The sequence below is a fragment of the Tyto alba genome, unplaced genomic scaffold, assembly GCF_018691265.1.
Source record: "Tyto alba isolate M040663 unplaced genomic scaffold, T.alba_DEE_v4.0 Super-Scaffold_2, whole genome shotgun sequence".
Classification (NCBI taxonomy): domain Eukaryota; kingdom Metazoa; phylum Chordata; class Aves; order Strigiformes; family Tytonidae; genus Tyto; species Tyto alba.
Window position 1 is genome coordinate 36,764,759 of NW_024881282.1, and position 16,702 is coordinate 36,781,460.

At 45.2% G+C, this 16,702-nt stretch overlaps 1 protein-coding gene and 1 long non-coding RNA gene across 3 annotated transcripts in view; one reads left to right on the forward strand and one right to left on the reverse strand.

Moving 5' to 3' along the window:
* The window catches only part of LOC116962879, a 35,729-nt gene that overhangs the window by 3,567 nt on the left and 15,460 nt on the right, over positions 1 to 16,702 (reverse strand). The window lies entirely within an intron of this gene.
* Positions 5,745 to 14,622, forward strand: PDE6H (phosphodiesterase 6H). Of its 2 annotated transcripts, none has more exons than XM_009971651.3 (4): positions 5,745 to 5,829; positions 10,290 to 10,477; positions 10,764 to 10,804; positions 11,703 to 14,622. In XM_009971651.3, the coding sequence occupies exons 1-4, from the start codon at positions 5,803 to 5,805 to the stop codon at positions 11,777 to 11,779; spliced, it is 333 nt and encodes a 110-aa protein (XP_009969953.2). In that variant the 5' UTR covers positions 5,745 to 5,802; the 3' UTR covers positions 11,780 to 14,622. The 2 variants fall into 2 exon arrangements, with proteins under 2 accessions (XP_009969953.2, XP_032853934.1); XM_032998043.2 differs by lacking the exon at positions 5,745 to 5,829 and adding an exon at positions 6,982 to 7,452.

The window sequence follows — 16,702 nt, forward strand, 5'->3', positions numbered from 1 at the left end:
CCTCCCAATATGAGTCTCTAATTCAATTTATAGAGGTGTGTGACTCCACTGGAAAGCAAGAGTGTAGAGGATCTACATTAAAAGAAAGGTTGGAATCTGACAGTGAAAGGCCGTTACAAAAAAAAAAAAAAACACATTAAAACATTAAACGTTATGCATTTGCAAGATCATAAGAGGAGAACAGAAGGCTTAGTACCTAGCAATACACCTGAGGGATAAAAGGAGAAAATTAAAAAAAAAAATAAATAAAAAAACCCACAAACGCAAAACCAAATCTGACTCATGTTTTCATCCCCTGGCTTTTCCCCTTCCACGGTTATTTCCACCAGAGATCTGCTATCACATGGCAGCCAGAGCATTTAGCATCCATGTGTCTGGGAGGTGAGCAGCCACCCAAGAGACAAGATAATGGAGCAGGAAGAGCTGCCTCCTCTGCCCATTAGCTGAATGTTCCCAAGGAGAGTGCAAGATGCTCCCCAGAAGCAATCATTTCTGTTTGAAAGCCTCAGATGTTACATGAAAAAAAAAAAAAAATCATAATAATGGTGGCAAAGAGCTGAACTGAATGAGATTGCACAGTGGTGCTTTTATCTGGTAGGAGGAGGAAAGGAGAGTATGTCTGTAGCATGGTGTGAAAGCCATAGGAAGGGATGTGTCCCCTTAAGAAGAAAAAAGAAACGTTTTACCAAAATGTTTTAGAAGAGCCTTTCTTTGTTGGGCTGCTGGTTGCCAAGGAGAAAGAATTGATCATTCAGAAAAAAGATGAGAAAAGGAGCTGTCAGGAAAGAAGACATCTGGAGCTGACTTGTGTACAGTTTCTTCTTCTTAGCCCAGTGATCATCTGATTTCCATTTAAATAAAAACACCCTCTTGCAGTCTCTTCTTTTCTTTTCTCTCTTTTTTTTAAAAAAAAAAATAAAAAAAAAACAAGGCAGTATTACTTCTCTGTTTAGTTCAATGTGTGATCACTTTTAGTGGGTGCTAGTGGATCATTTAATCATAATTCACAGGTATATGGCATATAATTCATACAGAAAGAATCAATTATGGAAAAAGAAAAATCTAAGGAAAACCCTTGAGACAATACTGTACAAACTGTGTTATTCAGGTACATTTTAAGAGCAACCACATGTTCTGCCTTCTGGCAGTCACATAGATAACAAGATTAACTACCTGGGTTTGATCAAAAAAAGGGAAAAAATGTTAGGTCATGGTTCACTATATTAATGCTGAGCTTGTTCTGTAAATGGCATTCAGGAGAAAAATAATCTTATAAAAGAAAAAACAGTTATTTTAATCATGAGCAGAATGAAAACAGGAAAAAGTGGAGGGTTTTTAAAATTATCTGATAAACTCAATCCCATTGCAGCACTACCAACAGCCTGGATGCAGACATTAAGCAAAGTTAGTGCACAAAAAGGAGGCTCACTAATGTTATTGCTTTCTCATGGGACAACTCTGCAATGAGCAGAGGGGATGCTCTTAAACAATGAATCACAAAGCAGTTATAAAGCTCTGAGCTTTTTCTGCTGCATGGCCAAGCACATCAGTCCCCACAGCAGATGTCTGGGTGGCTGGGTCTCATATGCAGGTCTATGTACTTTCTGTCCATCCATTTCCATACTTACAAATAGGGATGATGAAAATTTAGCTCTGTGTTTTGAGATGTGTGGGTGAAAAGTGCTATCTAAAAAAAGAGAGGATTCATTCTGGTTTTCCTTTTATTTATGCCAATCAGGGAAATGTTTGTGTAAGTTAATAAAATCATACCAATGTAGCAGTCTTGTGAGTATTAGATGGCAAGACTTGCTTATCTGCTCTAGGAAAGGCCAGACTCACTAATCAGAAGAAAATGTAACTCTCTGGTAACTAATGAAGTGTATGACAGGCTACATGGGGGTTTTATATCATCTGCTATAAGAAACCCCAGCATGTCCTAAAGCATTGGTGCCTGAAAGCCTGGGGCCTGTAATGATGTTCTGACATGCACAGATTGAGCACCCTTGACTGAATGAGAAAAGCAGGGACTTAATTTTTCCAGAGGAAGCCATGGCAATGGCCATTTGGCTTGCAGACTTAGCCATGCCCCCAGTTTCTCCCAGTTTCTAACACAAACAGGGCCACTGCTGACAGGTCAGCTAAACTTTACAGTTGATTACACTTACACTTGATTTGTGTTTCCTTAAGGGACCCTATTCTCCAGACTGGCCACAGAAATCTCTCTCAAGAGCCCTGGCAGTGGAAAAACAGACCTCAGCCTCTTTAATCTCTGCCCTATTGCCAGAGCAGCCTCCAGGGCACAAGTGGAAATGAGAATAGAGACCAGGCTCTTTTGCAAACTGAGCTCAGAGACACTCAACATAACTGTTGTATCTGGCAGCAGGCACAGATTCCCAAAGCCAGCACATGCAGATTATTACAGGCTGTTATAGATGCTTAATCCTGACACCAGAATAGTGGTGCATGATTTCCTGAAGGAAGAATGATAAAACTCCCCACAAGGATGCCTTCTTCTCTGCATCTTTGTTGGACTGATTTGCATATATTCAAACAGATAAATAGCTGTGCCAGGAAAAGCCCAATCTTCTATATCTGTTTCTCTTTTTTCACTAGCACAAATGACAAACAACTTAGGAACATGATGGGCACTGGGGAAGGAGGGTTACAGTATGAGAATCTTCCTTTGCAGACACCTTGGTACACTGAGTTTCTCACCAAAATGCTGTTGACATGACAACCTCACTGACCTTCTACAATAACAATAGACAATCTCATTCCAAATCCAGGTCCTACCACTGTCCTTCTCTTGCCAAGGATTCAGAGGCACTTGGTAGGCTGCTTGTCTGCAGCATGGGAATCAAGGTTTAACTGCAGATGCCTGGGAAATTCGCTGCTCATTTCCAGTCAGGTATGTCTGTGTGGCAAGTGATAAAGCTCTATCAATAAGGCACAAAGTCTCCCAAGCACCTGGCACAAGCTTGTAGAGATATGTTTCAAGAGTTATTGTGGCCCATGCCAGCCACAGTCTTCATCTGCTCCATCCCCGAGTCTGCGCCTCAGCTGGGATTTCCTCCCACAGTCCCATGAGCTCAGCCAGCCCCTGGAAAAGTCACTGTCTTGTAAACTTGTGTTTTCTTTGTCATTCAAGTGAGCTGCTATTTCTGGTATAACTACAGTTACCATGGCTACACCAGCTCATAAATAGGGTCAGAAACCTTGGAGATGTTTTTAAGTGATTCCTTGGAATAGGGAATAATAGGGAAGATCATAGGTTTTCCTTTGGGGCCACAGGGACTGCACTCCTGCTACTGCTTGGACCCCATGGCTTCTGGTGCAGCTCTGGTCTGGATCGGGTGGCAACTGATGTGGCCCAAAAGGCCAGTGCTAGCTTTCCTGGGTCCGGGGGAGGAAGAGCCTGGGCAGGGGCAGGGCGGGATAGGGATTGGGTACTCAGTCCCTGGGCAGAACACGGCATCCATCTGGGGTGGCAGCCAGTCACCAACACAAAGCTGGCGCCTGTTGCTCTGCAAAGGAGCTGCGCACCTGCATCCCTGCAGAGCAAATGCAACCTGCTTTGTGAGGGGAAGGGAGAGAGGAGAAAGGGAAGTGACCTGATAATCATGGGAGATAAGAAAGAACATGATGAGTGGGGCCCTTTAGGGAATTTCTGCCGTGTTTTGTCAGTGGCCAAAAAAATAGCTTCATGTGACACCATGGAAATTTTTTTCCCACATGTCCACTTTTGTTAAGGAGAAATGAGCCAGATTTCATTGGGAAAACAGGAAAACAACGGGGGTGTTTTGAAAACAAACGTCCTGAAAATATGTAAATTTTTAAAGTTCAGAAAAGTGGAGTAGGGGGCTGTAGAGCCGATTTCCCCAGCAACTCTACCCACATAGGAGAAGGCAGAAGGGGAGGGGGAGCCCCCGGAAACCTGTCTGCAGCAGATGGAGGCATGGGAATGAGCAGCAGGGATGGGAGTGGAGTCTGCTGCCAGCAGGCTGCACCTCTTTATATCCACACAAACAGGTCCCTGCCCACAGTAATCACTTCTGCTGTCAGGAACTGCTGAGTGCAATCAATCTCCACGCATTTGTATACAAGCTCTAGTTGTCACAAGGAAGAGATGATGCCAATACGATGCTGCCCCCGTCCTCTTTCCTGTGCCCAGGAATTATCGGACAAGCCCCAGAAAGCTGTGTAATCGTCCTTAAACATGTGGGAATGCTAAGTGTGTTTGCCCCTTCTCTGCTAGATTGAAAGCTCCTCTGCTGCATCTAGGATTTATTTCCCAGATTCTCTGTCCCCACTCAAGGGCTAGGACCTTATAGATTTTTTAAATGTAAGCTAAGAGTCTCACTGAAGGATTTATCTCGTCTAACTTCAGCTGTCTGAAAGGGCAGAGGCCTCAGCTGTGGGGGTCTTGCTCAGCACCGGAGCAGTGCTGGACTGGTCCCCGCTAACAGGGTCTGTCATGTCAGAGAGAGCCTGTCCTTTCTTGGTCACATGCAGTCACACCCCTGGGTGGCATGGCTGCTCCAAAATCCCCTTCTTCAGCCTCACCCAAAGACAAAGCCCATCAATCACTACACAAACCCACACCTTGGTTTCCTTCTGCCCCTGTACTTCTCTGATGCTCCTAAGTGCAGCTCCGTTCTCTAAGACCATTCTGGCCCTGCCAGCCCTGATCTCATGTTGTGAGCTGGATGCTCAACAAGTGTAAGTCAGTGGTGCTTCCTCAGATCCAACACACCCCAGAGGACTGCTAACCCTGTGGTTATGCCTCAAGCCAGACAGAGTCTGTGACTGAGGTGCTGCTGCAGCTGAGGATAATGATGATCTTCCACCACCTTCTAGCAGTGCCATGGATGTTCCCTTTTCATCCTGAGGCTCTGCCCACTTTTTCCCACATCTCTGACACCGATTTCCCAGGCAGTCACAACAGGCTATTAAAATGCATCAGAGATACAATGTACCTGATAAAACAGCGTGCATTACCATGCATGTATTTTGAGGGGTTAGAGTTTGGGCTGAGGCTCTTCCCTTTCTCAGACAGCCCCTCACAGTAGCAATGTTACCAGTACCCAGATGTGACCTAGCTGTTACCCTCAGCCCAGCACCTTGGGTCTCAGAGGTGACAAGCCACCCCATTAGCTTTCCCCCTGTGTGCAACACAAGGGTTCCCTCTTCTTCCTCTGCCATCCCATCTGCTGGATGCAGTTAAATATTCACCGGAGCCCTGCACAGCATCTCAGCAGCATTCCCTATGATCCCCTTGAGCGGTCTCAGCTCTCTCAGCACAGGGCTGACTGCGTGCACTGCTCTGCAAGGTGCATCTTGACCCCTGTGGTACTGCTGAGAAGTCTGCTGGAGAAGTTTTTGTGCCTCTCCATGCATTCACTAGCACACAGGGGAGGGACCTGGGGTGATTAGGACCAACTCCTCCCTTCCCTGCATGTGCAGGCATGTGTGTGTGTTCACGAGCATCCTCATCGCTCAAAAGTCAAGTGCTTATCTTATTCCTTTTTGCTTCTCCAGAGATCTCCCCCCAGAAGCTCCAGAGAAGCCACAACTTCTTCTTGAAGAAAGAGGCACGTTGCCCCTCAGGAGCATGTCAAGGCTCTCCTGCTCCCCCAGACCTCACTGGAGCTGTGCTTGCAGACCACTGAGGTCACGGCACTCCCCACGCATCTCCCCCCGCCCCGCTGTGTGGGGACCCGCCCATGATTGGCACCCTGATGTCACTTGGTGGCAGGGTATATCTGGAGGAGAAAGGACACCTCGAGATCCAAAAGGAGTTGAATGTTTGCAAGAGGAGCCCTTGTCACTGTAAGTATTTCCCGGGATCTCAAAGCAATAATGAGGGTGGCAGGGGGATGAAAGAGGAACTGGCTGCAAAACCCACAAGAGAGAAAAGTCCTGATAAAACCCCATGGGGGGAAAACTTCAGATGTTTGTGCTTGTAGAGTGTGAACAGTATCTAAGAGAGGGAGTTGTGGTTCTTGGGTGGCCATTTTCTGTTTCCTCTGACATTAGGGCAAGTGCTACAGCAGTGGTTGGTCTCAAAGCTGCCTGGCTATGCGAGCAGCTCTGCCCTCTGCGGGGCTGCTCGGTTTCTCACACCGGGCACCCCCTGGTCAGGGCTCCTTGGCACCCCCTCGGCTTGTGTCCTCAGCTGGCGGAGCCTGGGTGTGAGCAGTGCCAAGGGGGCTCCTGCTGGGACAGGCAGCTGCTGTTCCCTGCCCCGGTACCCAGCCCCACATGCAGGGCACATCGGTGGGGACTTTATACCGTGGGATGCTGTACCTCTGGTGTTACCGAATCCCTTCTTTCAGCTGGGATAATCTTTCCTATGATTCCCATCCAGGAAGCAGTTGTGGGAATATAGTTCTACTTGAAATTAGTTTCTGTCTTTTAGCGTGCATCCTCTTTCATTTGTTCTTGGTCTTAAAAGTGCTGCTAGAACTAAGGGTCTGAGATCACGTGTAAAATACAGGAACAGAAAAGGCTGAACCAGCATGGACTTATTTCATCACTCTGATTAGCCAGCTCAAGCAACTGAGACTGGAGCTATGAGACTCCTCACTCCTCAGAGGCATCTTAGACTGGATACAATATTCCCAGATGAAAGCCTGGCTGCAAGGATGATGCTAGGGGCTGTCAGGAGGTCAAGAGCTGAGGATGCAAGAGCCTCATCAAAAGGAATGTAAAAATGAGGGCATTTTCTCCTGGATGCCATCTTCCAGTATATCGCTGCATGGAGGGCCACAGCCCATGGCGGTTCTGTGTCTGACACCCCTGAGACACAGAAGACAAGTGCACATGGATAAGTCTGTATTTTTGAAGGTTTCAGAAAGGAGAAGACGAGATCCTACACCGAATCTGTCTGAAGAAGGTCAAGTGAGGCATCTGTGCTATCTGTCAGGTAAATTTGCCATAGAGAATCAGAGATTAAGGATGGGGCAGATTAAAGATCAACGTTTGTCAGTAGTATTCAAGCCTCTTTAAGTTCAAAGAAAACCAAAAGAAGGATGATTAACCTAGCCAGCAACCCAGAGGTGGGATATCTGACGCAACTGAGATAAGCCCATTAACCACGTATTAGGTATAATTAGCATTCAGACGCAAGCAGAACTCTTACCCAGAGGATTAAACCCTGGACTGAGCAGAAACACTGTCAGGGGCGATTAGGTAACACCTCATCAGAGGAGAGGGCATAGGAATTGCATGGAAGAACATTTTGTTCAACAGCCGTTGCATCCACAGCCGTCAGCTCTCGCCTAGGAGCTACATCCCAGTGCCGGTGGCAGCAGAAGAGCTCTGGGAGCTGAGGAAACACTGGGGGGGGTCCAGCAGAGCAGCTGTAAAGATCCAGAGATGACGATTCAGTCTCAACAAACGTTTGAGAAGCCGTCTGATTGGTGTCATACCAAGGACTATCCAAATACCCAGGTACGGGGAGGCGAAAGGCTGGGAAATTCCCCTGGGAAGTTGCTGTGGGCATTTCTTTCATATCTGTGATTCTGGGGTGCCTGCCCACCCATGTCTGTCTGTGTGCAGGGGCAGCTGGTTTCCAAGGTGTGGGAACTGGGGCAGCTCCGGTGCTGTGGGACAGAGCCCTCTCCAGCATGAATGGAGACATCTTTGCCTGCATGTGATGGCAAACAAGTACCAACAATTCAGTGGTGGGAGGGCAGCTTGATTCCTGCTGCAAGATGGAGGCTGTTATGTGGCATTATGGTTGCTTTCCATCCTCTGCCATTTCTTTTCCTGATGCACGGATAGAGTAAGTAGGGGGAGGCTGATAAGAAGTTAGAATTGTCCCTTTTAGTTTCATTGAGTGTTCTTTCTTGAAGTCGTGCACGTGGGAGAGGATGAAGTGTGTTTTGGGTAGATACTTTTTTCTACCAAATCCTGGGTTATCGAGTATCTGGTAGGTTGACAAACCTGCTTCAGACTGAGGGAAAAGTAAACTCCAAAGCATGAGTCTTCCCATTAGCTATTTCTCTATTGAGCGAAGGTCAGGGGCAAGGCATGGAGTCAAGGAACTAAGAGCAGTTGACCCTCAAAGATGTTTTTGTGGTTAAGGTACTGTGCTGGCAGACAGCAGGGTTTGGTGAAGCAGGGCAGGAACTCACTTGGAGATGGAGCTCAAGTGCATCTTACAGGTTTTGGATGTCAGTCCAAAAGGTTGGAAATCTGTTAGCCAGTTTGTTCTTCTGCTGTACTTTTGGGAGTAGCCCTTGAGAGGGGTGCCAAGTATCTTGGCATATCAGATGATCATGGTGCTTAGAAGTGGATGTGTGTCTCTCATAATTCAGGAGAGGTATCTACCACTGAGATAGACACCCTACTGATGAGAACTGCACGTGAGGCAGAGGTGTAATACTATACTTTGGGGCATTAGCAGACATGCCATGAAGCAGTTTTCCGATGCAAAGCATTTTGTTGTAGCGTAGTGCCGTATGAATTCCCCACTGGTCCTGAGTAACAGTGAGACACCAAATTCTCTCTCTGGTTTGGAGCCAAACTGCCCTCACCTCTCACTTTGGTCCTGAAAAACTGTGAGTCAAAAAGGCTTTGTCACTCCTCCCAGCTGTGCAGTCCAGGTCATACCAATCACAGTGCCTCCATTCCCATTCCAGAGAAGATGAACGTGACAGCATTTGCCTGTTCTGCCACTGTGCTGTGAGGATAAAGCTGTGAATACCGGGCAATTGTTCAGGTGCTGCAGAGATGGCAGCCAAATAAGTAACTTCTGGGATTTGAGTTGATCCCTGTGTTTGTGGGCACAGTGTGTGCTTAGGAAGCGTTGTGTTACAGGCGGGGAAATAGCATCTGTGCATACTTCAGCTGCAGACACAACCATCTGCTGCTCCATTTGGGGCTGCTGGAACCCATCCAGTCTCCTGCTCAAGATATTACAGCTGAGACAGGAGACCGACCGCAAGCGACAGAAGAACTAGCATGCCTCTAGGTGCTATCATTAGGATCCATCCTCCTGCAAGCACAGATGGAAAGAAGTCAGGGGTGAAGTATTCCCAGACTGCCACAGATACAGAAACATGGCTCTATTTGCACTGATGTGGAAGTGACACAGGGGGATTGCTTGGATGGTCTTTCTCCTTGCATCTCAGGCTTTGTTTTCCAGCACTCTGGCTATTTCAGGACTGTCAAAGACATGAACTGCCTTCAGTCTAAGGAAAAAAAACACCCATCTTTGATGGCATTTATAGTATTGAGATTAAAAGTCCAGAGCGTCACTGCAGGTGACGTTGGAAATGAGGTCACTATGGTGACATAATGGGATTAGCCTTTAGTACCAAATCCTGAAGTTAATTCCATCAGCGATTCCATCAGCCTGGCTGCACAGGGACAAACACCTGGAGATAGGAGTTATGTAATGGTCATGGGGAAGAATGTGACTTCAAGGAGAGGAGAAAAAGTTGGCAATTAGTTGTATTCCATAAATGCACTTGATCAGACCATTCTAGCATACTAATTAGCACAAAAATTGATGAAGGGCTGAGAGCTCCCCCTTGGGCACCGGTGAGAGTTATTGCTGTCCTCTCTGGGAAGGAATCAAAGGGCTCTGAGTGCAGCAGTTCTGCCCTCCAAGGCAGAAGAGATGTCTCCCACACAGGAATTGCTTCCTGATAACTATTTGGCCTCTGTGGAGCTTGGCTTATGTGCAGTGTGGTGCAGAAGAGGTCAGTGCACGTAATATAATGCTCAAAAATACCAAAATGGACATATCCTGGGGAAAGTTATGGGCTTTGCTCTCCTAAATCCTGAGAAATTAACTTCTGTCTAAAACACAGTCTCCAGAGCTTTGCCTTAGCGTTCTTTACAGTCTTTTAAAGGTCCTCTGCTACTTCCCTTAAAATTGGTATTGACAAACATGAGGCCCTAATTGCAGCTGCACCCAGACTAAGGGCCCATCTAGCTCAGCATCCCATCTCCATCAGTGTCCAAAAGGTACAAGTATAAGAACCAGTGATGATGATTCCCAAAGATAGGATATTCATCTAAGCCCTAAGTGTGTCTGTGTGGCTCCTAGTAGTCATATCCTGAACCAGTCCTTAGCTTGAGTGTCCTTTGTTTGGCATCTTAATTCAAGCATGTCAGATGAAAAGCAGTGCTATCCTACTTACTTTGTATGCATTACTATCTTTCTTGTTTTTATCTTTAATCCTGTCACAATTATATTTTCTGTAATTCTGTCACCTGACTACTGATACCTAGAAATGATAAGCAGTGTTGCATCAGTCCTTGCTGTTATCTTACAGACAGAGGGATCTGAGAGGCGTGAGTCTGACACACCCAGCATCCCAGCAATGAGTGAGGAACCAGCCACCAACATCAACACTGAAGATGCTCCAACTGGTCCCCCCACGCCACGCAAGGGGCCTCCCAGGTTCAAGCAGAGGCAGTCAAAGCAGTTCAAGAGCAAGCCACCTAAAAAAGGAGTAAAAGGGTATGGGCTTTTTGGGAAAAAAAAAAAAAAAAAAAAAAGAAACCGTGGTAGTCAGATGTCTCCCCACTGCTAAGATGGGCTTCTGTGGTACCATCTTCCCTTGGGCAAGGAGCCAGGAGGCTTCCCACTGCTCCCCTGGTGCCACCAGCTCTCCCGCCTGGAGCTGCTTGTCTTTGTCTGCTGCTCGCCCACGGTTCTCCTTGCCTGGCTGGGGGTGCAGGGCAGCTCCCCTTTTCTGGGTGCTGCTGGCCCAAACTCACCCCTCACTTGCTCTTTTCTCCCCTAGGTTTGGAGATGACATCCCAGGCATGGAGGGACTGGGCACAGGTAAGCCCTGATGGATGTTGTTGTCATGCTCTGCTTTAACACAAGCACAGTCATGCTTCGGCACAAGAGAGGACTCTCTGGGGTGGCCTCTGCTTCCCTGGCCTCTCTGCAGCAACCAGGGTCACCAGAGAAGGCTAGTACTCCCTCCACAAGTTGCCATGGTCATGCATATGCCTACATACACCATAAACCAGGCTATTTAGGCATGCTTCAGTTTCTGAATACTTTCATTTGGCTGCAGATATGCTTGGTTGCTTTCTGCTAATACTCTGGTTAAGAATTTTAGCAGAATTAGGTTCTTAAAGAAATGCCAAATGCTAAGCTATTAATACCAAAAATCACACAAACTAAATCCCAGCTGGTTAAGTATTTGTGTTATCATCAGAATCCTAATTTTAAGAATTTTATGCACCCATCTGGGATTGAGAAACACACACTGGATGAGCTGTAGTCAGTCAGAAATTCTTAGGTATCAATAAGAACTGCACCTATCAGAGTTACAGATCCTGAATGCTGTAGACAAAATTATTCAGCATCTGATTTCAGATCGCATGTGTCTTCAAGGAAATCGCAGTTTGGCTACAGGTAGTTTATAAGAACAAAAGAAACCACATAACAGGAATGAATTTTTACACCAGTCTACACAGTCACTGAAGAAACTACAGGAAATGCTGGTTTCCTATTGCTTCCAGAGGAAGATGACACAGGAGAAAATACACTAATCTGGTTTGGTCTGGTAGGTAGTACCAGATTTGAAGAGCTCATCTGCTCATTTAATCTTCAAGTAGAGTCTCATTCTTCTTAATGTTTCCTGAGTAAATCAGCCTTTCCATTAATACAAAGGAAATTCAAGAACTGCAGTGACTAGAACCCATTTCTCATTCTCTCTCTTTTGCAGATATCACAGTGATTTGCCCATGGGAAGCTTTCAGCCATCTGGAACTGCACGAGCTGGCCCAGTTTGGAATCATCTAAGACACCAGCATCTCTTCTGGTGTCACCTGGTGACTCCACAGTTCCCAACATGGTCTTCATCACCTTTGACACTTATTTTTGGCCCTTACATTCACTTGCTCATGGCCAGGGTGGTTCTGCAAGAGCTAGTTATGAGAAAGTCCTTTGCAGATTAATTTGGCAAAGAAGTTACCCGAGGCCCTGAACAGACCTCTTGCTCCATGGGATGAAACTACTGAAAAATGTCTTAATGCCTCCCTGCACTATATTCTGTCTTTTCCCACTGTTGTAGAGCTTCGTGTTTATGGAGATAGAGGGAGGCTGTATTTGAACTTTCCACCTGGTTAACTTTCCCCCTGTTTAGCTGTGCATGGGTGTGCATGTATGTCCAGATCTAATTATATCAAGACCATTCTGGTTTCTTCCTTCCTTCCCTGACAGCTTTCTATATAGGAATTCCATGGATATGTCCCCATGTTATCCAGGCCACCAATTATTTGTTGAGAGTATATCTGTAGAGAACAGCATTAGAGTTACCAGTCCAGACATAAGGCTATTTTTTTTGTAGGAGACCCTTCCCCAGGAGTTCACCATAAAGAATCTACTGCTAAGATTTACCTCATCAGCAAATGGAAAAAAGGACTTGCAAATGTTTTCTCTGCTGTACTGCCCCCAAGCTATGAGCCATGAGACTCTGGCTGTTCTAATAACATTAAAGGGGAACACGTGTGTCTGAGATCAATAGCTACGTGAATTAATCCTACTATTCATTCCTTTGTGGTTGTAATTTCAAAGAAGCAGCACTTCAAATGGCACTGTGTTTCCTCTACTTCAGTGGAACACCCCTGTGTGACACCTGCACCGTCCTCAAGCCCCTGCATACTTACATGAGGCATTTGATCCCCTGGACATATTTGCTGCCAGTTAAGAAGACAGAGAATCATTACAATCTGTCACCAGACAGTGCCAGTAGTCCTGCCTCATCTAGCAGAAGATGATATTGCATTAGTTGCTCCCTCTTCCTTGTATTTAGCATGGGGCAAGTCTCCCTTCACACACACACCCATCAGCAGGAAGGCTTTTCTCTCTTCACCCTCTGGCAACTTCAAGTTCTGGAGCTTGTCTGGACAAGCAGGCAAATGGTGGTTCCCAAGAGAGAGATAACAGCAGAACAGGTGGGGAGGCAGGAGGAGGTTATGATGTGTATATGCAGGCAAGCACAGTGCGAACCCACTTTACCTCATTGATTTGTGTCTCCTGGTCTCTGGCAGCCTGAGTGCTGGTGAGTGGGGCGGCACTCATAACCACTTAAATGCTCAGGGAAGGCACTGAGATTCCCTGCTGCCCTGGTGTTAATGAAGGGCTTTTGCCTTGTTGGGGGGCAAGGAGTGAGCTGTTGTAGCAAGGATTTGTTGTATCTACATAATATTCATAAGATGAGGTGGATTTTAATCATCGCCTTCACCTTGACGAGCCTCACTGAGTAAGAACAGGCTCCCCCCAGCTTATCTTTCCTATGCTGAACATGTTAATGGGAGCAAAGAGTGGTTGTAGAGAGGAGAGCAAATCCTGCCTAAAAATTCAATCCCCATAAAGCACTGCTATAAATCCATGGCCGTGGTATAGTTATCTGCTACTGTTATTCCAGAAATAAAAGCTATCAGTTTTCATTTAAAATATAGCTTCAGCACCAAAAGCTGAAGGCAATTTCTGTTGGCAGTCCAGAGTACAGCTTTTATTATTCAGCACTCCTGCCATTAGAAACAGCAGTAAACCAACAAACAGTTCAGAACCGCAACACAATCACAGTGCAGGAGTCATGTACCATTTAGCTAATTGCAGCCCACAGCTATTTCCTTGGGCAGAGGCAATCTGTCCTTTCCACTTACTCCCAATGTCTCCTGCCTTTGTAACCTTTTAAGGCTTTTCTTCTTCCCCTACGTGTTCCTTATGTAAATGATGTTTTATTTAGCTTTTACTGTAGGGGACTGATTTAATTTTTTTCAAGCTCATGTGCTAGCCCTCTCCTTCTGTGGTTAAATGTGAATGTTCCTATGTCAACGCTCTTGTGCTTTCCCTCACATTACACCATCCTGTAGCATGTGATCTTTATTCTACCTTCTCAGTTTGTCCTCCTCTATCTGGGAAAAGACCCGTTGGATCCAATTTTGGATCCTGCAAGCTGGCTGCCTCTATTACCATTGAGTTTTCCCTTTTTTAAGCAGGAGAACAACAAGAAGAGAACCTCTGAATTAGGCCTTTTGCTTCCTTTTCATCACAGACCTTGGGAAAACTGTCCAAAGATAGTGATATCCTCTGTCAGAAAATACTGGGGTAAATGTAAAGTTCTCCTTAGTCCAGGGACTAAAGCATTTCAGCAAATTGGAGTAGTTCCACATCTGATTGCCATAACTCTAGCTCCCATCAGAGAAGTACTCCATTCTCCTTCCTAGAGGAGTTCAGCGGGAATGCACAAATACCCCAGTTCTCATGCCTGGCTGATGAGCTGTATCAGAAGATGTTTTGAGTCAACACAGTCTGTTAGTTACTTTAAAAATAATTTCTATTCAATAACAGGGATTATATTCCTTCCTTTACTTGTAAGGAATTTTGAGACTTAGAAGATGAGTCCTAAAACGTCCTCACAGTTGTTTTGCCTCAGATTCTGAGTTTTTTGTAATGAGCTATAACCCCTGAAACCCCAGTCTTTCAAACAGTGATGTTTATGGTGCAAGAAAGCAACTGTGTTAAAGTAGCTTGTTGAACAACTTCAGTCTATATGCACTGTTATATGTTATTCTCTTCTTTTACTATAAAAACAAGTCAAAAGCAATAAAAAATAACAAAAAATGTTTTAAAAATCATAAGAATGTAGTCTGACTTGCTTACAAATTATATGCAGAGAAAGGCAGATGACTTGGCTTTTCATTCTAAAATCCTTTCCTGAGGAAAGCTCTAAAAGCCACTCACTACTCCTCATGAAAGAAAACCAGCTATTTATCTCCAAACAATAGGCAATAAAGATTAACTGTGATATCCATCTGAGAAGCAGTTTTTCCCTGAGTGATGACTCGTGTATTCTCCCAGGCACGTGATTTCCTTGGAGCTGAAATCCTTTGGCCAATAATGTCTTCTGAGACTCTTTACGCAACAGTGTCAGCATGTTTCTACCCTACAGCAAAAAATGACTGAGATGTGAATGTCACTTAATTGCATCTCATTGCTATGACTGCAAGACAGAGCTGCAAACACTCTTCCCCTTTTGCTTCTTGTTGAACTTTCTAAGTGTTCACAGGGGTTTGAAGCTGGTCAGGTTCAATTGCCTCCTGGTGTATGTTGCCAGGTCTCAGCCTTAGAAAGTGTTTTCTTTTGTGCCAACTTTGAAGCTTTTTTCTTGCAACTCATCACTGAGTGTCTAATTGAAATTATTTTGTCTTTTAATGCTCTCTATCCTGTGACATACAAATAAGAGTTAGCCAGGAGTGGGGGGGGTGGGGGGGGGTGGTTGCGGGTGGTGTGTGTAGGTGTGGTGTGTGTGTGTGTGTGTGTGTGTACTTTTTATAAATCCCTTTCCTACAGCACTTTGAAAGCCAGAGAAAAACGTTTTCACAAGGTTGCTGCTATTTAATAGCACCAACTTTAAAGCTGGGTTTAGCTGATGCCTGGAAAAATCTGTAATACCAAGAGTGCCCTCAAATTCTGTATCACATCAAGAGTGCCCTCAAAGATGAGTCCCATCCTCACTAACTTCAGTTTCCAGCTCTAGTGAGAAAGATAAATAAACCTAAATATCTGCAAGAAAAGAAGAATGAACCTTGGGAAAAGTGAGAAGCACTTGTCTTCCTTTTCCTCCCCTAATATAACTAAATCACCTCAGGAAACTCAATTTAATTAAAACAAAACAAAACACCCAACTAACAAAAACAAACCCTTCAGTGTAAGTTGGATCCTTCAGGAGATCTGAAGATGCTCAGTGCAAGATTCCCATCCTCTGACATTTTGTAAATCAGCGCCTCATTCAGTATCAAGCGACTATCGCATTTTCCTATAGTATTGATCAATATGGTATGGACTAACAAGTGTAGTCTGACAATACCACTGTGTGTTTTGTGAGGCATTTTTCTATTTTATAAATGGGATTTTGAGAGCTAGAAAAATTAATGTCAAGAGTATTCATCACCTTTAGGTCTCCCGTACTTGATTTTCCAGAGTACTTAACGCTATGTCTTGGTGATTAAAATACAGCTGTCATTGGTTGTGGTTGCAGCTATGAGTACTTACTAGTGAGTCTCACTCTCTCTGAATCTGATCTCACTCAGACAGTAAGATCCAGGGCCTCAGCTTGGAAATCCGAGGAACAATGAGTATGTATTTTGAGAGCATTTATGTAACACCTCATAGGAATGACTTGTTGAGCATCACTCAGGGTGGGCAGGTTATTCCAGCCAACAGCCTGTTTCAGCATCACCACACCACTGTGATGCAAATCTAGACAGATTTGAAAAAAGGAACAGAAGATCATGTAATTAAAATGAAAGATGGTGTCACATGTTTATAAGTGTGCTTAACTGTGGAATTTCCTCATGCTGGACTGCTTAACTTTGAAATCTTACTCCCAGTCCCCGTAGTGCTGCTGGGGTTGTTAAAGCTGGGCGCAGCTTAGTACCCTGATGTAGGGCACCTGCACCACCAGGTTGCCCTGACTGCCCAAGGCTGGGATCGCTTATGGCTCCAAGGCTTACCCACACCGACTGTAAGCCACCTGTAGGGAGTGGGATGGCTGAAACCTCTGTGCTAATAGCACATAAGGATTTAATTCTATCAGATGCAACTTTTAACTTATCTTTAACAAGTGCTCTCATTTTTTACGTGGTTTCCCTTCTGGAAGTTAGCATAACTGTGGCGAGAATTTTTTGACCCTTGCTACTCCAGTTGGGTTAAACA